Below are 24544 nucleotides of genomic sequence, written 5' to 3' on the forward strand. Positions count from 1 at the left end.
TTAATATTCCTTTACTCTATTTATTTGGAAATAATAAACTTGAATGAGTGTTTCTCAGATTTTAGTGTTGATCAGAATCATCTAGAGGGTTTGTAAGATTAAATACTATGTCTTATCCTCAGACTCTCACAGTAGATCTGGGATGGGGTCTGAGGATTTATATTTCTAACAAGTGTCTACATGCTTCTGAAGCTGTGTTAGTACAAGTTCCATGCTTTGAGAACCACCAGCTCACAAGTGAAAAACCCTAGAAAGAAATCTTAGAAGGAACTATTGTTAATTCTCTTTTAGTTTCCAGTAATGCACTTGCAATATATAGAATGCTAACAGCTTGTCTTGTGCTCTTACATAATTTTTCAGAAGGGAAGAAGGCACCACTTTTCTCTGTGAAAGAACTTTCCTATAATTTCAAAAATAACCAGGCCGTTGTTTTGTTGTCATTGTTGTTGTTGTTGTTTGGGGAAGAGAGGTGCAACTTTGAGGGCTGTGGGAGAAATTAGCACATATATGTTAAGTGAAAGAAGCCAGATCATATTGTATAATACTGTTTATAGAAAATGTTCCCAAAAGGCAGATTTACAGGCAGAACGTACTTGGTGGGCATTACAGGGGTTAACTGTAAATGGACATAAGAGATTTTAGTGGGATCAGGAAAGTGTTATAAAGCTGGGTAGGGTGATGGCTGGCACAGCTCTAAATTCTCTAAAACTTAGTGAATTGTACACTTGAAACAGGCAAATGTTATGCTACCTAAAGGATAACGGAATTAAGTGGTTAAAAATGAATTACAAGAAGTTTGATAGATAAGAGATTAAGACATTACGTATAGATTTGGAAACTAAGAAAGCTGATCTGTTTCTCAACTTTTGGCAAAAGTTGCCTTGACCAAAATAGACTGAGCATTCAGACTTTTTATTGAATAACTTTTAGGATTTTTTATTGAAAAACTTTTAATTGTTCCAGAACAAAACATTTAGTATATTAGAACACTCTCCAAGGTGCCATGAGACCAAAGAAAAGAGGTAGACAATCCAGAATTGCACATAGTGGTGTTTATTGGGGCACTTACTGACAAGAGCATACTGTGGGCAACCTTAAAATGGGTGGATTCCTACAATGTGAGTCACAAGGTCTGGGTTTATTAAAGGGGGTCAGGACTAAAGTTGAATATATTTTGTTTATGTTTGGCTAATTTTAAAGACTTAGACAGATTCTTGACAGTAGGATGCAGCTATAGAGCTCCACATACAACCTCTAAGAGATTTTTTGTTGTTGTTGTTTGTTTGTTTTTTGTTGGTTGTGGGGCTTGAACTCTGGGCCTGGGTGCTGTCCCTGCGCTCTTCAGCTCAAGGTGAGTGCTCTACCTCTTTAGCCACAGCGCCACTTCCGGTTTTCTAGTGGTTTATTGGAGGTAAGAGTCTCACGGGTTTTTCTGCCCGGGCTGGGTTTGAATCGTGATCCTCAGATCTCAGCCTCCTGAGTAGCTAGGATTACAGGCATGAGTAACCGGTGCCCAGCCCCTAATAGTTTTGTCTATTTATGATGTGCTGGGAAAGTGTGCAGGAAAAAAAAATCAACCAGCATGGACAGTCATGGTGGTTCTGATCAAGATGGCTGCATTTATGTCAAGCTGAATCTGTACATTAGCTCTAAGCATGTAACTTTTAAAATCATGAGATTTGAAATCCTGAGTAACTATCATTCTTTGATATTTTCAGGTTTTTCTAATGAAAAGAAAGTATCTAAAGCTAGACAAGTTCGTTGATTTTTTAGTACACAACAACAAGAAGAGTAAAGTCCTTCTTTTCTTGGGTTTTCTCTTCCCCTTTCCATTCCCCTTCCTTGTTCTCCTTTCCCCTTCTCCTTTCTTTTATTGCTGGGGATGGAAATCTGAAACTCACACATTCTAGGCAGATACTCCACCACACTCTAGCTCTTCTTGACTGCTTGGAGATGAGCATTTCTGCAGAAGCATTTACCAGTTAGTCATACAGAATTGGAAATGCTTATATTTCATATTGCTTCTGCTTTATTGTTTGAAAAATAACTTTTGATAATAAGTGGCTGACTCATGGAAAATTAAGAAAATGCAATGAGTATAAAGAAAAAAAAATCCATGGTCTATCAGTCTAGAGGCATCCACACTTGTTATGCTATATTTTCTTTCAGTCTTCTTCAACAATTAACATGGCCTTTTAGTAAAACAAATATAGAAAGGAATTGCACATTCTGAAACATTTCTGTTTTAAATCTTTTCCTTTTTTCTTCCTTTTTTTTTTGTACGTGTGGAGGAGTTCTGAGGATTGAACACAGACTTGTGCATACTCAGAAGATTCTCTGCTGATGAGATTACCTATAAAGCCTCCTATAACTCATTTTCATCAGTCATTTGTGTGACAAAATATATAAAATCTTTGGCAAAAATTTAGTGACCAAAATGGTTTTGAAACACTTCAGAGGACAGATAAATGAGTCAGTTTTATGAAAACAGGTAGCAATGTTTTCTGGGTAAAAACTTTGATCAGTTGAAGCTACTTTCAGGCAGAGGATTGTATAATTTTCTCATTGTGAAATGCTGCCACTTTCTCTTGCCATTGCATGAGTGACCTTGAGTATTACCAAATGTTCTTTTGTTTATATAATACATATCTGTTCTGGAAAATGTATATTTCTTTCAAAAAGTAACAACTCATTTCCTTTTTTTTTTTTTTAATGCTTTGACACTCCCAATAATCCTTGTTGACCTTGTAGTAGTTCTTCCTGTTTTTGAAAGCCTTAATTGGTCTTGTGGACTAATGTAGGAGTGAGGAAATCTAGTCCAATACACTAAACTAGTTATCAAGGATATCAGAGCTCTGTAACCGTAGAAGAACTCATTCAAGCTTTTTATTTTCCTTTAGTTTACAGTAACTCTTTGACTATATGCTAAATCATTGACCTATTAAATTTTTTCCATTTTCTATTTACTACTCTTTCTATTGTTACTTATTTTGATTTTCTGAAACAGCATAATCCAGGCCTTGAACTCATGATCAGTGCAATTCATATTTGAGCTTAACTACTTATTTATCCCCTACATTAGCTATTGCTTTTGGAATTATTTGAATTTTAAATTTTGATTTATGAATGAGTTTTCTCATTTATATGTAGGCATATACATTTTGTATCTGTTCTGTGCATTCAGTCATAGTCAACTTTAAGTTGGTTCATATACCTTGTGTATGGCTATGCCCATAATCTTTTTTTTAGTTTCAGTAAAACTTAATTATCACATCAGTGTTATGGAGATAAAAGCAGTACATCAGCAATAAGACAACTGCAGCAATAGTATCCTATCTAGAAAAGAAAATACTCAATTATGTGATCCAAACAGACGTGTCTCTGTTTTGACAGGTCTGCTGACTCTGCATTTCCTCACTCTTCACAGATTAAACTAATTTAAGCTACATAAAATATGAGATACATGTTGAGCCACATTTCTTTTAGCAAGTTAAAATTTCGAATTTTACATGTCTATAATATTTGTTAATATTAATGTTAAATTAGTAGACACAGAAAATGGGTTCATTACTAATATAAAATAAATGCATTAATGACTAATTATAAGTAGCGTTTTACAAAGCATCTACGTTTGTGAAAATTAAAAAACAATGGAGAGAGAAGAGGTAAGAATCTGGTGAGGTCCTGCTGAGGGCTGCTAAGCAAGGCAGAAGGAAGGAAATGAGTGGTCAGCCTCTGTACAAGCTGTATAGCTTGAATGGATGGGAACTGGCAGTTGGTATCAAGACAGGAATTAGAGACACTGCTTAGAGCAAGTCAGGAGTATTCGCTATGTGTACACAATGCCTAGGCACTGGGGGTGCCAGACACTTAAAAATTTGATAATTACCTTCTACTACCTAGGATTATTTGTCTCTCATCGCATCTTCTCACTCTAGGTAGTACCTTACATATAATGAGTGACTGGATGGTTTCGAACTGAGTATTTTCGTTGTGCTGGGTTTTTTTAAGGTGGTTTTTGTATTTTCTCTAATAGATTAAGCACAATTTAATCTGAATTAGGTCCATTGCTCTGTCTCTGAGTTACTCTAGGTTAAAATTTTAAAAAGCTGTGTTTTCTATACTGTTTTCTTAGAAAACAGCAGGTTTTGTTTGTTAGAAACCGTAATGGGAACAGTGCTGGGAACAAGCAATCCCCTCATCAAGGCTCACATTAGGAGACAACTCAGTATTTGGACTTCTGCAGCCTCAGTTATTGTCCTGAGTTACTTGCTCTAGTTTCTTTTTTATAGCTTGCTGGTAAGTGCTCTGGTTGTGAAACACAGAGTACGGGTCCTTCTGGTCTTTGAGGTACTGACATCTGAATGGTGAAACTCTTTGCATAATGTTCTAGGATTCATTGAAGAAGTTTGTCCTGCAGCCACAAAGGTGCTTCCAGTTATAAATCAGGGTCCTAGAGGCAGTGCTTATGTGGAGTTTCCTTTAGTCCCATGAATTAGACAATTCAAAGATACTTTTACACAGAGTACTTCAGTTAGTGTTTTTATGTGACTAGCATCTTAACTCTCTTTTAAAGAGACATCTTTTCTTTAGAATGGAGAACTTATTTACTTCCATAGCTATGTTTCAGTATCTCTTAAAGCATTTAAGACCTACTTAAAGTATTTATATATAATTGTATTTCATTGATATTTAAAGTTATTCCTTAATGGTTTTCCTATGAAAAATTTTCAAGGAAATAATACTAATCTTTCAACGTTTGACCAGAGAGTAAGAAATCCAGTCTTAGAATATATCTAGTTGAGCTCATCAGAATTGACTCATAAGCATAGCTTCAGGTATTTGGTAATTTTTGCCCTCATTCTAGTAAGGGAAGCAGTTAGATTCTGTCAGGACACAGAATTTTAGAACATTTTCATGTCATCATAATAAACATCATCATTGCTCTTAACTGTAAAGGGCACTACTGGGCATATAACATGCCCTTTTATTATTTAACCCTTACAAACTGTGCTGCTAGAGCTGTCGTTACTATACTCATCTGTGTGTGTGTGTGTGTGTGTGTGTGCGCGCGCGCACACGTGCGTGCACATGTGTATGTGCGTGTGTGCGTGCACGTGTGTATGTGCGTGTGTGCGTGCACGTGTGTGTGCATGTGTGTGCATGCACATGCACTTGTGCCTTCTGGTTCTTGGCCTTGAACTCAAGACCTTGTTTGCTTGGCATGCTTACAGCTAGTACTTTACCACTTGAGCCACACATCCCAAAGTTTTTATGACCTTGAAATATAAAATATGAGAAAGTTGAGCTGCTCTGATGAAGCAGGGATGAATGCCCCTGAGTGTCCCACCTTCTATTGTTTCCTTCCTTGCTTCCTCATTACCTCTCACAGTACCTCTGAAACTGATATGAGATGCCTTAGACTACTGGAAGCAGAATCAGACCAATATTTTCAAATGAAGATAAAGGCTTTAGAAAGGTAAATGACTTCCTCAAGTCACACAGTATTCAGTGCATAATTAATCTGTGATAGAGAACTAGAATGCTTTCCAGATATGTTATAAATTGTTTAAAACACTGTTGAAAGAATTAGATCTTTATATAATACATTAGTAGTGTGTTTTGCCATACATTGTCTTTGAAAATATATCTCCTTTGTCCAGTTCCTGGATAAAAGCTAGTATTAACATAATCGCGTAGCCATTGAATACATTTTTATGCTGTTTGGACTTCACACCCCTAAGGGTAGAATGGATAGCATTTCTCACTATTCCTCTATTAGACATACAGACTTAGAGTGATGGCACACAATTAACAAATTGTAGAACTAGAACTGAAAACTAGATTTTCTCAGCATACCATCCAGAACTGGATACATGTAAGTGAACTGTTACAGCCAGCTTAATTCAGAGAAGCCAGCCTCTTGGTTGCAGTAATGGTGAGTGGGTAGGATACTTGAGCACAAAGGAGGAAAGTTGGTTAGTAGAACTGTATCATTGGACTTTGAAAACAAATAGAATCTTGCTATATAAAGAAGGGGTAGGTTTTGAGCAGTGGCTGGAATGATCATGTGCCTTGGGTGCTTTGCTGAGATAGTACAACAGACAGGAGCATTTTCTTGGACCTGTTTGGAGTTTTCTCCTTCATTATTAACTAGCTAGATGACTTTAGCAAAGTCAATTGACTCTTCTGAGCCTCGGTGATCTCATCTGTAAAATAATCCTAATTTATGAAATCTGCTTCAAGTGATAGAAGGCCTTTTTAATTTCTGGATTCTTTATATTTTAGTATTTTTAGCCACTATATAGGTAACTTATAAATTGGTTACCTGGTGCTATCCTGAGCTACTAGAAGCTTCCTACTGAAAAATAGTTTTCAGAAAAGCACTGCTACTATAAGAACTTCTGCTACAGATTTCATTTGTGATTTATCTCGTCTGGTTCTCACTTTTTATTTTGGTTGTTCTGTCTTTCAATGAATTAGTCATGAATTACTTCATCATTGATGAATGTTTTTGTCTTTTCTAGCTGTATAAGTTTGGAGAGACCGTGTCTATTGTGTTTTGGACAGACACTTGGAGACCAGAAAGCTTCTTTGACAAAGTGAAGAAAAACAGACAGAATGGCATGCACACATTATGCTTATTAGGTGAGAAGTTGGATATTTTCATAGAGTGATTTTGATTTTGTTAAGTAAAAACTGTTCTAAGGGCAGCTAGTAAAAGGTAAGGAAGGGCGTGGGCCAGCCCTGTTCCCTCCACTCTCAGCTCCCAGCACTACTTGATGTTCTGTGTGTGCTATAATTCATGCTGCTCCTCCCAACCTGGAGATCCTCTCTGACATTCTGCATCCTACACATTGTCTGCCATGGCCCCTTGTCCACCTCCTGTAACTGAGACTTGCATTGGGCACTTATTCCCACCACCCCAGACTTTTCTTCATCTTCTTGGAATGCCTCTGAATACTGCAGAGTCAGTTCTGTCAGAATCACAGGTTGGTACATCTGAAAGAGACTGAAGAGCCTCTCACTGCAGCCTGTGTTACAGATGAAGTCAAGACCCATTTCTCCACTCCTGACCAGCGACTGGTGGCAAAGCTATTATTCATTGCTCTTTTCCCTGGATTGTCTGCCCAAATTTTATTTCTTCTTTAGTGTAGAAAGCGCAATACTAGCTCTTCCCCCACTCAGGGCTTTGCTTTCTAGCAGAAGCCCTGAAAGCTTCATGTTTAGTAGGCTGTATTCTAACAGCATATGTTGTAAAAGAAATGCTAGTGTTAACATTTTAAACTACAACTAGCGAACAGGACACAGCCAAGTGATGTCTTTGGTAACTTTGAAATGATACTTAAGGTTGGAATCAAAAGATTAAATCCCAGTGTTCATGCTTACTAGAGAGAGAACATTGTAGAACATTTCTTAACCTTTGTCTTCAAAAAGACACATTTGTTCCTTCAAAAAGGAATATACTCTTGCTCCATGGGGTTGTATAGAGCAATTCTTCTCAAACTGTACGGTTGAAGGACCAGGATTAGTTGTTTTTTTTTATATATTTTTTTAATTTCTTAAAAACTTCCCTCCCCCCACCCCCTCTCTCCTTTTTCTTTTTGCCAGTCCAGGGTTTTAACTCAAAGCTAGGTACTTTTCTTGAGCTTCTTTTGCTCTAGTGCTCTATCACTGAGTTACAGCTCCACATTCAGCTTTTTATTTTTATTTTTTGGTAGGTTGTGGGGCTTGAACTCAGGGCTTACACACTTGTCCTTGAGCTTTTCTCTCAAGGCTAGTGCTTTACCACTTTGAGCCACAGCGCCACTTCTAGTTTTCTGTTAATTGGAGATAAGAGCCTCATGAACTTTCCTGCCCAAGGCTGGATTTGAGCTGTAATCATCAGATCTCAGCCTCCTATTAGCTAGAATTGCAAGCATGAGCCAATGACACTCAGCAAATGCTTGTAAATTCTTATTCTCACATATGTAGTTTATAACTTATTGGTAACAAAAAGCTCACATACTGGCCTTGATCTTAGAAACGTACTTGAATTAGACTTTCAGTAATACGGTATGGGAAGTCAATCAGCAGGGCAAGAGATGGACCCATAATGTTGGCCTCTACAATAATGCACATATTCAGAACATTAGGAAAGGTTTCTATGTACTAAAAATAAATAGTTTACATAATATACCTACTCCTCTGTTACTTAAAGGTACTATCATTTTGTACAATCCCATCAGTATGTCTTAGTGGAGAAGAATACAGCTTACTTTTACTAGTGGCTGCCATTCTACATACACTGCCGTTCTACTACACACATAGTACTGAAACTAGAAATTAATGTTCAGGGCAGGGTTTTGTAAACTAGTACCTGGGTATCAGTTCTGGCCTGATACTTGTTTGGTCAAGAAAGTTGTATCCCAGCTGACTACCAATGGCTCCCACCTGTAATCCTAGCTCCTCAGGAGGCTGAGATCTGAAGATTGTTAGAAGCCAAACTGGGCAGGAAGGTCAATGAGACTCTTATCTCCAATTAACCATCAAAAAGCTTAAGTGGAGCTGGGGCTCAAGTGGTACTGTGTTAGCCTTGAGCGAAAAAGCTCAGAGACAGTGCCCAGTCCCTGAATTCAAGCCCTAGCACCATTAAAAACAAAAAACAAAAAAAAGTATCACAACATGGCCTTTATGTAGTATCTATATAGGGTAACTAGTGCTGCAAGGGCAGAAATAATTTGTAACACACTTCTTTTTTTTTTTTGATCATAGGGCTTGAACCTCTGGGCCAGGGTGCTGTCCCTCAGCTCTTCAGCTCAAGGCGAGCGCTCTATCACTTGAGCCACAGCGCCACTTCCAGTTTTCTGGTGGTTTATTGGAGATTAGAGTTTCACGGACTTTCCTGCCTGGGCTGGCTTTGAACCACAATCCTCAGATCTCAGCCTCCTGAGTAGCTAGGATTACAGGCATGAGCCACAGCACCGGCATTTGTAACACACTTTATGATGCTCAGAACCTAATACATATATTTGTCATTTGGCCCTTTTTACAAGTTTGCCAACTCCCAGTGTAGAGTGAAATTTCCTGTGACCTCATCTGCTGTACCCTGTGCTCCCTCAGTGACTCCTCCTTTATGTTATTTATGTGTAGTCTCACCATGGGTTGGAATCCCTTTATCAGCTTGGTTTATTTTTCTTTGCTTCCAAAGAGCAGGGATTTCTCTGATTCATTTCTCTCTTCTAAACACCTAGATGTTTAGCACAGTATACCTCCTGAGCAATTATTTGTGGAAGTTAGTTGGTTAAGCTTTTTATCTTGTGCGTTTTTTTTGTCAGTTTATTGGCACAGAAAATCTTGAATCTTTGTTAAGTCATTCAATCTAGTCAGAATACATTTTCTTTTATTCTATTTATATTGACACCCAATTGGTTCTGCATCTGGTTCAAGCTATAAAGTCTTCTAACATTTTCCTTTTTGTCTTATGTCTATATTCTTCAGTCTACTTGTTTGGTATGTTATGTTATTGCCAAAGGGATTAAGTGCTTCATTAGAAATTAAGTTAGTGTTATAATTGGCCCTTGGATTTTCCATGTGGAAAGAGTCTTACTTTTTTTGTCATTACTAACAAGAGCACTATAAAGCACTTACTAATTGGTGTGACAGATTTGTTAGTCCAAGCTTAGATCCAGTTAAGGCCAGTGATGGGTTGAAGCTCAAAATGTTATGGGGAAAAAAACTCCTTTGGAAAAAACTTTTGTTAAAGGAAGAAAAAAAAAATTTATATATATATATATTTAACTGAAGGATGGCAGTGGGGATTCAGTGGAGTTCAGATAATAGAATGGAAGCATATTTTACAAGAACACTGAAAATTTTAAAAATAGAATAGAGAAGGAAGTCTAAGCTATAGGATGCCTGGAAACTTCCCCATATATCCATTAACACTAAGAGAATAGCAAGAACATTAATATTTGGAAAGCTTTGAGGAAGCAGGTAGAAAGATGTTTTATAGAAATTTATTAATTGCTTGCCCTGTATAGTTCGGTTCATTGGGTATGCTAAGGATTATTAGACATTGGGCCTGCAATCGGAATTTTGAAATGTAACTTGGAACTAAATCATGTGTTACACACATGAAAGTTAAAGGCACAATTAAGTTCTATGTATGGAGAGACAGGAATGATGAACCACAACTTCAGCTCTTGAATTCTTGGCTTTCTTAGGGAAATACAAACAAAGCTAAGCAATATTATCTTTCCTGCTCTGATAACCAAAGCAGGAACAGGGGTGTGAAGTATGGGAGCTCGTGATCCCATAATCTCCAACTATAGATACTGTCATTTAATTATCTGGCATTTTCATCATTTAAATTAGTGTGTGTTTATTGAGTGCTTGTTAGGGGCCAAACCCTGTAAGGAATAGTAAGAAACAAACATGATAAGAAACTAGAGAGAATTTAGAAGAGGTAAGACCAGAATACATGCTGTAACCACAGATGGATAGATAGATAGCAGGAATGTGTGTGTGTGTGTGTGTGTGTGTGTGTGTGTGTGTGTGCGTGTGCGCGTGTGTGCGTGTGCGCATGCGTGCGCGCGCATGTGCGGGCCTGTGCACACCAAGAACAAAGATCACTAGAGGAGAAGTCAACAAAGACTATGAGGGAACTGAAATTGATGCTTCTTAAAGGTAGTTTAAAATGGACTGGTATGTTGGTGATGGGAGAGTCATATGGATAAATTTATTTAGTAAATATTTATGGAATTTCTGCTGGCTACTTTCACATTATGCCAAACCTTGGAGCTAAGCTAAGTAGGAGAAGCTTACATTCTAGCAAGCAAACATGGAATGAAAAAATTATAACTAATGGGAAGACAAGGAACAAGTAGTCAAACTGGTCTAGCTTGATTAAGGCTTCATTCATAATGAAGTCTTAGGTTCAACTAAAGTACATTTGCCAGTAAAAATTCTCCCCAGCTTTCTTCATTTTAAGAATCAAATCTCTTGTAGAGCATATTATTAAAAGCAAAGTTTTCACAAAATGAAAATATGAAAGATCTTTCTATGAACAATAAGGTTAAAATGATATTACAGACTCATATCTGTATTCCTAGATATTCAGGAGGCTGAGATCCCAGAGGATCGTGGTTCAAAGCCAGCCTATGCAGAAAAGTTGGTGTTGCTCTATCTTCAAAATAGCTAGCTTAAAGCAGGGCTGTAAGTATGGTTCCAATGGTAGAGTGACAGCCAAGCAAGGAGGCCCTGAGTTCAAATCCCAATTCTGACAGAATCAGTAAATTAGAATAACATTTTAAGTTGAGTGTGGTTTTATACTCCTGCAGTCCCAAGCACATAGTAGATTGGAGGCAAGAGGATTACAAATTTGAAGCTGGCTTGGACTGCATAGCTAAACCAGGTCTCTATAAATAAACTAAGAAGTAACAACATTTTAGAAGTTCAAGGTAAATGAATAAATAAAGGTGTTGAACTTTCAAAAATCGTGTAATAGGAAGGGAATCTAAAATTTGACTTATGCCATTAACTGTATTGAAGGTCATACTTGTATTATAGATACTCATTTTTTCCTGTATTTGCCAGACAAGCAAAAATATTAAAGATATTTCAAAACTGAAAAATAACTCTGGTTCCGCAAACACCAGAAACTACTGACTAATCTCTGCAATTGTTTTAAGCAAATTCTTTAATAGTCTTCATAAGAAAAAAAAAGCCTTTATTATACTAAGAAAGTTGTAGACGTTTATCAACAGCTCCTCAGTTGCACCATATTAATTCTGCAGAAGCAAACTTTGGCTGAACCATGTTTCAGCATGTAAAACAGGAAGCAGCTGCTGTCCTTGCTGCTGTGTAGAGTTCCATGTGAAGATGAAGAGCTGTTCTGCTCTTTCACCTTTTACCACATAGCTCAACAGAGCATCAGTGATTTAACAGTATGAGGGATCAAATGTTTGCAGTGAGTGGATCATCAGATCCCATGAGTTCCAGGATTCTGTCCAGGCAGGTCCCTATAGTGCCTACTACCTGACATAATGTCACCTACAAGCCCTGTTAAAAGTATGAGTGCTGGTGACTCACACCTGTAATCCCAGCTACTCAGGAGGCTGAGATCTGAGGTTTGTGGTTTGAAGCCAGACCAGGCAGAAAAGGCCCCGTGAGACTCTTATCTCCAATAAACTACTCAAAAAAAGCCAGAAGTGGTGCTGTGGCTCAAGTGGTAGAGTGCTAACCTTGAGCACAAAGAGGCCCAGGGACAGTGCCCAGGCCCTGAGCTCAAGCTCCAGGACTGGCAAAAAAAAAAGGTATGAGTACTTGATGTCAAAGTATTCATAATTATGACATATCTTACAATTCATAAGAAAGCCAACATAGAATATGAATTTTGTTTGTTTGTTTCTGAATAGGCCCTGTACGAGACTTCTCATTGAGCCTGTATAATTACCAGCTGGTAGAAATGAAAACAAAGATTTTTATTAGCTGTTAGGTAGCCGGTATTTATCTGTTTTTCCTTTATCTTCTTTTTCAACAGGAAATTAGATTCCCTATACAATGTTCTCAGAGCCAGCCCCATACTTGTTTTCTAGATAGTGGCCTTTACACTGGCTTCTATTCCTCTGTAATTTCCCAAATGCTGGGGAGATGCACCTATTCCCAGATGAGCTTCATGGCACTTGGGAAGAATGTTTTCTAAAAACTTAGATGACTCTTCGTTGTAGTTTGTGGATTTGGGATAAAGTACCTAATTAAATTATTTTTTACTTCCCACAGACATCAAAGTAAAGGAGCAGTCTCTGGAAAATCTAATCAAGTAAGTCCTGTTTATTTCCCTGTGGATTAAATGTGGGGCCTTGTGCATCTGAGCAAGTGCTCAGCCATTAAACTACATCCCAGGCTCTCATTCTGAGAATATATAGATCTTTTTAAATTCCTTAACTATACTTAAATGATATGAGTTCCAAAGATTGTTGAAAAAACTGAGCTCTCATTCATAGTTAAGCATTAAGCATTTTCTTCTTGTAGAATGACACAGTGTTGTAGAGTGGAAACAGGTATGGATTCCATAGCTCCAACCCTGACAGCAGCAGTGGGCGCTTTCACATCAAAGAACTAGCGTTAGAGTCCCAAGCCTGCCTCTAGTGCTGTGATCTTGGCCAGTTCACTTCTGCCTGATATTGAATTCTCCGTATGTATAGTGAAGGCAGTCATCCCTTTTATTTGTTTAGAGAGGCAATATCCAGTACTGGAGCCACTTCCCACACGTGGCTATTGAGCACTTGAAATGTGGCTAGTGTGATGATGAAATGAGGTTCTTGTTGCATTTTAATTAATTTAAAATACGCCAACAACCTTTAAGTTATTTAGAATAAATTTAATATATACATGTTTTTATGACCACAAACCTTTATGAAACATAACCCAAATATTTCCAATGAAAATTTAGCATCTAGATTGATACATTTTAAATACATACAAGATCTCAATAATTTAGTATAAAACAGTCTCTTTAGTAATTTTTATGTGAATCAATATGAAAATACCTAAAAATATATTGGATTAAATAGAATATATTATTAATACTGAATTTGCTTTTTAAAATTTGGCTAATATGGATACCGGAACATTTGAGATTGTATTGTGGCTTGCATTATATTTCTGTTGGATAATACTTGACTTAACTATTGTGGAAGTCAGTAAAATAATCACTGAACCATTTTGTAGATACTGAAGCTCACATTTTATTACTGTCATCGTTGGGTAAACCTTAGGAAGGAAGCATAAATATATGTCACCAACCAAGATTTTCAATCTTTATTTACTTTTCACAGAAACTGCTTAAACAGAAACTGCTTAGTTTAAACAGGTTAGGAGAAAAGTGTCCAGCATGCTCTAGGTCCTCAGGTCACTCCTTAGAAGAACACTTATAAACCTTCTTAAGCTGGGATGTAGACCAAGTGGAAACTTAGTTTGAATTTTGTTTTACCGAAGGCATCACTTTGAATAAAGATAACTGACTTAGACACCTGTCTGAGTTGCTGGATTTCTGTAACATAGAAGGACAGTTAGAACTGTGTGAAAAGCTTCATACTCTGTACTGCTTTGGTGTGCACTTGAAGTGGTCTCCTGTGCAAGCCCGCAGAGTGAAGGTGTGCTGCCCATGCGTCTCTGGGTAGAGAGGGGGGTAATTGCATTGTAGTGCATTCTACAATTCTGGTGAGAAGCCTGGCATGTGGTTTTTGTATTTACAGGGGAAGGAAGATCTATGAACCTCCTCGGTATATGAGTGTAAACCAGGCGGCTCAGCAGCTTCTGGAAATTGTTCAAAATCAGAGAATACGAGGAGAAGAACCAGGTACCAACACCCTAGAAAGGCTCTTCTCCTATTGTCCTCTCCTGCAGGCAGCAGGGGCGCAGAGAGACAGATAATGAGGGGAGTGCTTTAAAGTCAGATTAGCACAATTCCAGAAACTAAGGGTTTTTCACCAATTACTGATTGACAGATTCGATGTAAAGAGATAAGGTAAAGTATTCTGATAAAGTGGGAGCTTCCAGTTCAGCCACCATTAGTGGTAAGAGCCATGCCAAAAACATGTTTCTACTCAACACTTGAGACTAGAAACCATTTTCTTCTGGGTAAAGACAAGAGAATTTGTACTTATAGTCTCAATAATTAGAAACTGCGGTATATAATATGCATCGTCAATCTTTATTGAGATGTTCTTAAATGTACCTGTCATAGCAATGAGCCTACATAGCAGTGGGCAGGCTGCAGATGACCTCCCAAGCTGCTCTGCGCCCTGCTTGCTTGAGGATATGCTACTCTGGTATCTGATGACGAGAGGACATGGAGTGACCATAGTGGTGCAGCTCAGTCCCTCTTGGGGAGCACAGAGCAGGACCCTCTTGCACAGCTTGTATGAGCCCACTATCACAGTCCACTTGTGGCAGATAGCAGTATACCCCTAGGACCCTCTGTCCTTCTTCCTGCCACCCCTCATATAGCTGTTCTGTCCTGGTCCCAGACTACAGATTCTAGGTTCTGAGACGTAGCAGACCATGGCCAGATCACCACCATGAATCAGCTGATCCTAAACCAGAAACAATAGACAGTGGCTGGTGATGGGAGTGGTGATAGGGTTTGAATGTCAGGGCCTGGGCCTCTCAGTGTGGAGGCCAGACAAAGACAAAGCCCCTCTTTTGGGGAAAACCATGCTGGTCTCCATCTTCTCACTGCTAATCTCTTCAGTAACTCTGACTGCATTTGTGAAAACATTTGCAAGGATAACTTATATTCCTGACTTTTACCAAGTTCCTTGTGTGCCTGGTCAAGTTGTCACCCCCATTTTGATCACTTCATCCAGGACAGCTTTCTCCGAAACACTAAAACCAGCTCAAGGTCAGCCAGTCAGCTTTTGAACCAGAAAGAATGACCCTACAGAGGCCTCTAAAATTAATTATTCTGAACCTAAAAACATAAGTAATATCACAATGATTGTTGTCTGTTAAGGGCTTCATAGTTTACTAAATATTTTTATATCCATTGTGTTCACCCTCACAACAACTACATACAGTAGTATTACAGTTTTAAAAATGAGAAAATGGCTGGACACCTATGGCTCATGCCTGTAATCCTAGCCACTCAGGAGGCTGAGATCTGAGGATGAGATTCAAAACCAGCTGGGGCAGACAACTCCTAGAAATTCTTACTGCCAATTAATCAGCAAAATGTAAAAGGAGAAAGACAGACACAATGGAAGGGAGGGAGGGAGGGAGAGAAGGAGGGAGGGAAGGAGATGGAGAGGGAAGGAAAGAGGAAGAAATAGAGAGCTAGTTTGTCTCATAGCTGATTAGGTAGTGAAGTAGAAACTCAGAAGTCTATGGCTTTTTTCTAGTATCTGTCAATATGAACTTGTCTCAAAACTTATTTAAACTATGTGTCACAGTCATGTTCATTCAGAATCTGTTTTACAAATGCTGTACAAATATAAGGAGTTATTTCAAACAGTTATGTTCTAAAAAGATTTAGCCACTCACTACAGACTTAGTATTGGTCTGTGTTGAGGCTTTATTCAGTGTCCTAATATCTTTTTAGTATTGTGCAAGATGGTACATTGCTGAACTGAATGGCATTCTTTCTGGCTCTCCCCCTCCATCCTTCCATCCCTCCTTGCCTCCTTTTCTCTTTCTTTCTGTCTCTCTCAATAGCAATCACCGAGGACACACTCTGTGTTGGCTTAGCCAGGGTTGGAGCTGAGAACCAGAAAATTGCAGCCGGCACTTTACAGCAGATGTGCACCGTGGACTTGGGGGAGCCCCTGCACTCCCTGATTATCACAGGAGGCAGCATGCATCCACTGGAGATGGAGATGCTAAGTCTGTTCACCATACAAGAAAACAGCTCAGAATCCTGAGTATTGACGGACATTTCTCTTGTGTCTTGTTTGATATGGATGTTATATATTTGTCTCTATAACAAATTAAGCAGATTTTTGGTTTATCTAATATGCACAAGTGACAAAAAATAATAAATTGCCAGGTACTGGTGGCTCACGCCTGTCATCCTAGCTATCCAGGAGGCTGAGATCTGAGGATCACAATTCAAAGCCAGCCCGGATAGTTCATGTCCAAATTAACTACCTAATATAGAAGCTGGAAGTGGAGCTGTGGCTCTAGTGGTAGAGTGTTAGCCTTGAGCAGGTAAACCCAGAGGCAACACCCAGGCCCTAAGTTCCAGCCCAAAAGTCAGCACACATATGCACATGCACACACACACAAGAATAATAACTTGACTCAGAAATGTTTGGTTTCCGACAGCAGGGATCATCACTTGTAGTTTTCAGGATCCGTGCACGTTGAGCAGACCAAGCTGGGAAGATTGTGGTTAGACATCCATAGGCAGAATCATGTAAAAAAAAACAGTTTTTACTTATGAAGCCAGTTAGCATAAAGTGGCCCTTTGAGCCTAGTTTGCAGTGGTTAAAAAAAAAAAAAAGTGGGGGTGGGAGGTGTAGCAAATAAAAGACCAATAACTGTTCACATACAGTTTTTATAATTTTCTTCCATTATAAAAGTCTATATCCTGACTGTAAGTCAAGTTATCCTAACAACAGCTGGCACCAAGACTTCTAAAAAGAAGTGGAAAGCGTCCATCTTCACCCAGCAGCCCTACTTAGCACAAAGCTCAGTTGAGCCACTGCCACAAAATCAGGCCCTCTGGGCTGATGTCCCAATTATGTGACTTGTATTCATTCTGCTGAAGTCTAGAGGCATTTTGTTTTATTCTCTAATCTTTTCTTTTTTCTTTCCATTTTTTCTCAGTTACACAATTTGGACACTTAAGATGTTGTACAAAGGGGTTTCAGTTCAACATGTCAGTCAGTTTATGAATACAATGCATCTTGATCAGTGTCACCCGATTCCATTATTCTCTCCCAACCACACCCATCCCAGTTTAAAATAAGATTCATTTATTATATATCATAACCATAAAGTTCTGTACTTTGTTCAGAATAGAAAGATCTTTGTTATAGGTTAGTTCAGTTCTGTGTATTTTCATGGCCTAATCAATTTGACCTCTTGAAATCATTAGGAATTAAATATTTCCCTCTTTTTAGTATTATCAATAGAAATTATGTTAGATATCTCATTTGGAATTAAAGGTTTTTATATGTTCAAACATCTCATGCATCCATTGGGCCCTAAAAGGAAGAGAGCCTCATATGTTAAAGTCATTTCTGTGTTACTTTCTTTTAAAGTGTTTATAAACATTTAAGAATTTTTAAATGCTACTCAGGCAGAGATTGGAACTTTGACGCCAGCCCAGGCAAAAAGTTACCAATACTCTCATCTGAAAACAACGAAAGCATCAATGGGCTAGATCAGTACTCAAGTGGGAGAGTGCCTGCTTAGTAATCTGAAGAGTTCAGACTTCATTACTGCACACCCAAAAAGCCTAAGCTGAAGGGCTTCTATTTGGGGCAATAGTGGAATAGCCTGTAATGTTCCAGCTTTCTGTTAGAAACTCTGGAAGCAACTGTCTAAGGACCTTTAGGGGTCAGATGCAGACAGAACTGTGCTAATACCTGGCTTTTGCCCTTGTGGCACTCCCAGAACTTGCTGATATGGGGATGGTCAGAACTACAGAAAGTTGCCATCTTCTGGCTTGAGGGAGTAGAAGACAGGGTACTGTTAGGGAGCCCTTAGAAACAAGGGTGCCAAAGGAGGAGTCTTGTCATCTGTCTGTGTATCTGAAGTCCTGGGCTGACTCCTGAACTACACACATGTCAGAGGGATCCCAAAGAACCTGGTGGAAGCCCCCACTAGAGAAGGCTGCAGAAGCTAACACATTGTATTTCCAGAGAAGACAGTTTCTAGTTCGAATTCTGACAAGTGACAAGGGCTTGATATGCACTTGGGTTTTGTTTTTTTTTCCCTCAAAATCCAAGGATGATCTATTAGTAAAAAGTAGGCCTGTGCCTAGATATTTCTATCAAAATTAAGGGGAAATCCTTTAATCACAATGTAAAATCATCCCTCCATCACGGTGATTAGCCAATAATTTAACTGCCAGCTAGAACAAAGCTTAATGTGCTTCAGAGTATATAAAAAATGCTGAGACAGTAAAATGTTGTAAAGCCTGGTTTTATTTAAACATAACTTAGACATGGCACAGGTGGTAGTGTCAGCCATTGAGTGAAAGTGTCAGATTATGAGTTCAAATCCCAGTCTTGGAAAAAAAAAAAAGGAAGAAAATTTAGTACAGCAGGATTTTTAAAACAACCGTTAGAACTATGTTCAGGCATGAAAATGATTATAAGGTATAAATATCAATGACAAATGGAAATTCAAAATGTAAACGACATAGACAACTCCAAATTGTCAGGCATAGCAGCACAGAGCAGATGTTCACCCTGAGAGAATTCTGGGCAGAGTCTTAGTGTATGGCATTCACAAGCAGTTTTGTAGATGTAACTGAATTCCCATAAAGAAAAGAAAGTAGAGCAGAGAAAATGTGAAAAAATAAAAGCCAAAATTGTCCCAAATTTAATAAAACAATTAATGCAGATCCACTAAGCTCAGTGAATTCCAAACAATAAGTACAAAGAAAACCATGCCTACCATATCAGTTAAAACCGACAAAAACCAGAGGTAACGCAAAAATCACAACTGATGGAAACTCTTTGTATTTAAAATGAAAATTTAAGTATCTTTATTTATTTTTTGCTAAGCCTGACAAGTCTATTCTCGATGTAATTTAACTTTGACATAATGAAATTATAAAAAGACAATTCTACTATTCACTAGTAGGAAAAGGATGACCAGTATTGTTGTTTGCTATCCTGAAATTGCAATGTTGGGGGCAGGGCTTTTGAACTTGATGTCTTGTGCATACTGGCAAGGGCTTTCCCAGTAACTTATACCATCAGCTGTGTTTGTTAAATGTGTTTAAATGTTACATTATTCTACAGTGAAACCTCTCTGTTATCTACATACATATCAATTGCATGACCCCAAAGAACTCCATTCCATGGTTCCCTTTCTATTTGTTTCTTCCGACTCATAATCCCTGGCGACCTCTGATGTATCCTTTCTCTATTGTTTTTCATTTTGTTGGATGTCACAATGAGTCTGACTTCTATAAACATGCTTTTGAGATTCATACAAGTTGTTGCATGTATCGAACATGTATTCCTTCTTCTTGTTAAGAAGTGTGCTAAGCAAGCTTGTTGAGATTGGTTTGGGAAGAGCAAAGAGGGACAAGGGAAAATGATGGAGGAGGTGAGTCATGTAGGTGCCTTGTATGCATTTATGGACATGTCAAATTGGAACTCCTTTGGACAGATTATACTAGTAAAAAAATAATTTTAAATGGATAGAAAATAATTTTAAATGGATAGACTTTATTCCTTTTGGGGAAATATTTAGGTTATTTCTATTAGCAATTATAGAGTTCTTAAAATGTTCACATACATGCTTGTAAGTTATTTCTCTAGAGTATGGGAGAATTTCTGGACCATAGTAAGTCTAAATTTAATTCCATAAGAAACTGCCAAGATGATTTCCACAGTAGTTGTACCATTTTGCATTCCTGTTATTATCGAGGACTTCCCATTGCTCTGAATTTTTGCCAGTTCTTCCTATTGAGAAGTTGCCTTTTTTTTTCTATTTACATAGGTGTGTAGCCATCTGTCATCATGACTTTAATTTGCTTCCCTTATGACTAATGATGCTTAGCCTCTTTTCATGTGTTTATTTGGCATTGTTGCATTCCATTTGATGAAGCATCTGTCGATGTCTTTTGCCCTCTTAAAATGGATATTTTTTATGGGTAAGTTTTGGATGATTTTTATAGACTTTGGTTTTTCCTGACAGCCTGGGTAGGAAACTCCATGAGTCTCTTACCTTCAGTTAACCAGCACAAAGCTGGAAATGAAGCTGTGGTTCAAGTGGTAGACCTGTCACCTTGAGAAAAGGGGCCAAAGGGACATTGCCCAGGCCCTGAATTCAAGTCCCAGTACATACACAAAAACATTCATACCTACACAAAAATCATGAAGGAACTGCTCAATGTCCTGAGCTAGAACACTGAGTGCAAACTGAAAGCATTACCTTAGTCCACACAGGGAAGTTTCTTTTAAAGAAAGATTAAAATACTGGTGCATTATTCTAGGAAGCTTCCTGCCTAAACCCATGTAGATGGAAAAGGCTGCTCGGATGGTGTCCATGGGTCACTCTATACTGTGCTCAGGCCAGAGGTTAACTCCAGAGGACACAGAAGTCAGCCAGGCCCCAGGCAGGTCTCCATACCCAGCAAGTCAGTGCAGGACACAGCTGGGACCGGCAAAGGTAATCAGGAAGGCAACGGTTTCGAAAGGCCTGGGCAGTCAGTCAGCAAAATTTCCTGTACTCCTTGTCAAGGCTAGAATTGTTTTTGCATGGGGGAGAGGGAAGGGAGTGGTTGAAATGAGTATGACCGAAAGCTGGGCCTGGACCAGATTAGAATCAGGCCATTCCAAAATGTGATCCTGCTTGCAACCATCAATCAAGCCCTAGGCCTGGGCAGGAAGAAGGGAAACGGTGAATTTAACAGATTTCAAAGAAGGGAAAGACTCAGGAACAGAGTTGGCAAAAGCAGTGTTTACATTTCTAAGAATTCTGACTGGAATTGGGGGTAAGAAGAGATTGGAACGGGAAAGATGAACTTAGTTTGTTTTTTTGGCTTTATTTTGATTTTTTGATGTCGGTAGTTCTGCATGGATGTGACAAAGGAGCCACCAATGACTTTGAAACAATGTTGACAAGACAGAGTGAAGTCAGAGAGGTAGGAGCTGTGGAAATGTGGAACAGAAAGGAGCATTTGTACCCCCTGAAAAATCCAGCCCACTGCAGATAAGCAGGTGTTAAGGCCCAAACATAGTGTTTCAGAGTGAGGATAAAAAGGTCATTTTGATAGGAATTCTTTTGAAAAGGTAGATGAGCGGGGCCTGGGATTTTGTGGAAGAAGTGGCTCACATTTGAAATCCTAGCTACTCAGAAGGCTGAGATTTGGGGGGGCACAGTGTGAAGCCAAACTAAGCAGGAAAGTCTATTAGCCTCTTGTCTCCAATTAACCATCTGAAAGCTGGAAGTGGAGCTATAGCACCAGCCTTGAGCAAAACAAGCTGAGGGACGGTGCTGAGGCCCTGAGTTCAAGCCCGAGGAGTGGCACAGAAAGAACAGAAAGAAAGAAAAAGAAATACTACTTCTGATTAGAAGGAAAACCTTGGAAGGAAGATGAAGGTTCATGTCAGGTATGTTCTTGTTTAAGATGAGATCATCATAGAAAATGAGGTAAGGGGACAATCTGACTTCAATGGAAATAGCTGGACTACACTGAGATTTTTTTGAGATGACAGGATGAACAGAAGCCACTTCCAACCTTTTAGTACCTGTTCTCTCCTAATGAGGTGCAACAGTGCTCTTTCCCAGTTCACCCAACTTGTAATACAAAATTGAGGTAAAGGTTTAAACAAAGTTTTTGAAAGGAATTTTGATACAATTGAGGTAAAGGTTTAAACAAATTTTATTGAAAGGAATTTTGATACAATTGTTCATGATTCTTTTAAAATACATTGGAGGGTAAACAAAATGTAAATGTGCAAGTAGAAAAGAGAAATACACATTATGAATCTATGGTATTGCACTTGGGCCAATCATAATGCTCGAGGTAGTGAGCATCTTCACACCATACTGGAACAGCCTGAAATGTGACACCTAGCCTTCTACCTGAATGCTTGTACAACTGTTTTGACACAATAATCTTCACCAAAGGAATCAAACCCAATCCCAGACTTGGCCATATGTTTAAAAAGCAGAGAGGTGAAATGTTGTTGGGTTTTTATAATATACTAAGAAGCGATTTGGCAATTTCTCATTCACAGTATTTCCAATTTCAAACAATCTGTTAAACGGAGAAAAGTTAGGGTAAAGTATCACGTGGAAGAAGTATCACTGGCAGCTTCTTGAGAAAGCAATGGAATTACCTGACAGACTGGACATTTAGTTCAAAATATATTCACTGTGGGGAATGCACAGTATGCGAAACAAATAAACCTCAATTGCCAAAATATAAACTACAGCTTTTTTTTTCCTAACTGGAAGTCAAAGCAACAATACCAAGTGGAAGCAACAACACAAAGGAAAATGTAAAGAAATCGTGGAGTGTTCTACTAAAATTCAGGAATTCACAAGAGAACAAAATAAAAATGGTAAAATTTTTCAGGAAAATTGAAACTGGTGAAGGCATTGGGTTTCATAGAAGCACCTGTAAGGAATACTCCCTGCAGAGTTTTGGATGATTATACATCTGGATATAAAATGAAGACAAACATTGGCTCTTAATACAAATATGACAACTTCCTCTAAAATCAAGAGACTGCAGTTACTGATTTAGCTCAACACAATTCTAAAAATTCAAGTGACCCACATGGTAGTCTCAGTTCTGCCAAATTATTTTTCAATAATATACAAATGAAAGCATCCATATCCATCCACTGTATGTTCAAAAGAATGTGCAGCGCACATGACTACTTTAAAGAAAACAGACAAAGTTTATTCTGTAAAACGCCAAAGAAAGGCTAAGATATTTTTGTAATAATTACTGGTTTAGCCTCTCCTTGATCCTTGCTTATCACTAACAATCACTGTTACTATTTGACTGAACATTTAGAGATTGTAAAAGTGTAAATTCATGATAAACTGAGATAAAAAGATGGACAAGACAAAGCAAGAAATCTTATCTACAAGTTTTCCAATATCATGATAAAAAAAAAAACACACTGGATTTTCAAAACTGTGTTGACACATTCATGAAATCGATTTCTTCATTTCAAAAAGTTATGTATGGGATGTAATGTTCTAAATTAAGTTATACTTATCTTACTCCTACAACAGAGAACTAGTACTTCTTGGTAGATGAGTTTACAGAGGGCATTTACAGGACTTCCTCTGTAGTTCTGCTTTTTAAAATTGTCTTAAAAGTGCTTATTCATTCTTTTCAGCCTGTAATTTTAGATCACATAAGTAAAGTATGTAGAAAGGAGAAATCTGTTAAAGTAATTTACAAATTGCTCCTCCAAGACAAATGTGTCAGTGACATTAACTTTCACCATTTTTCTCCTCCTGTGGTATGCAGGTTTGGGCTCAGGGCCTCAAGCTTGCTAGACTGGCACTCGACCACTTGAAACAACACCTCCCTACTGTACTGATTTTCTAGGAATGTCTAGATGTGCTACAACCTCTTGGACCTTGAAAACATTATTGAATGGCATCCATAAAACAGAATCATCATTAACCAAGTACCGAGTTTGGATTTGGTACTGTACTGCTGGCTCTCCCCAAGAAAAGGACGGTAGAGTCTCATGTAATGGGGTAAGGATTCCTTGCTCAGGTGTATGAGAACTCGAAAATACATTTGGAAATGTTGTCAGATGAATTTAAATCATGAAATCATGCAAAGTTCCTTTTGTATAAAATGTCAGGAAATGCTTAGGTTAGCCTTCAACCTCTGAAGCCACGCCCTCAGCAAGGAAGTGCTTAACGTAAGGCAAAGCTCACCTCATCCAAAGGCCTCCCAGCCATCTGGCCTTTGAATAGAACTGTACTTCTCTGATGGTTCTTTCCTAGGGCTTCTGAGGGATGTCTTGAAACAATCTTCCTCTAATAAGACTTTTAATAAATGCTCTTCAAAGAATAGTTGCCATTTTCTAAGTTTTTTTTGCATCTTGGAAAGTAATTTGTTTCAACAATGGTAAATTTTGTAGCAGCAACAAGAACAAAGCTTAATTTTATCACACTATAGAATCTAAGCAATCCTTAAAGTGGGCTGAAGTTCTGCTTGAAATAGTAAAAGAGCCATTGTAAACCCAAGCACCAGCAGGCACACACCTGGAACCCTATTCAGGAGGCTAAAAGCTGGAAGACAAGGCCACAGATGCAGGTGTTTATGAGACTCATCTCCAAAATGACCAGCAAAAAGTTGAGCTGGAAGCATGGTTGAAGTGGAAGAGCACCA

General features: G+C 38.4%; 1 protein-coding gene across 1 annotated transcript in view; it reads left to right on the forward strand.

Moving 5' to 3' along the window:
* Dph5 (diphthamide biosynthesis 5) overlaps window positions 1–19656 on the forward strand; it is a 35004-nt gene extending 15348 nt beyond the window's left edge. The window contains exons 5-8 of the mRNA XM_042680729.1: window positions 6528–6648; window positions 12763–12802; window positions 14241–14344; window positions 16198–19656. Of these exons, the coding sequence (XP_042536663.1) occupies window positions 6528–6648; window positions 12763–12802; window positions 14241–14344; window positions 16198–16403 (471 nt within the window). The 3' untranslated portion in view covers window positions 16404–19656. The remainder of the gene's footprint in view (window positions 1–6527; window positions 6649–12762; window positions 12803–14240; window positions 14345–16197) is intronic.
* The last annotated feature ends 4888 nt before the right edge of the window (window positions 19657–24544 follow it).

This window comes from Dipodomys spectabilis, unplaced genomic scaffold (genome assembly GCF_019054845.1).
Source record: "Dipodomys spectabilis isolate Male_0828 unplaced genomic scaffold, ASM1905484v1 ptg000002l, whole genome shotgun sequence".
Classification (NCBI taxonomy): Eukaryota; Metazoa; Chordata; class Mammalia; order Rodentia; family Heteromyidae; genus Dipodomys; species Dipodomys spectabilis.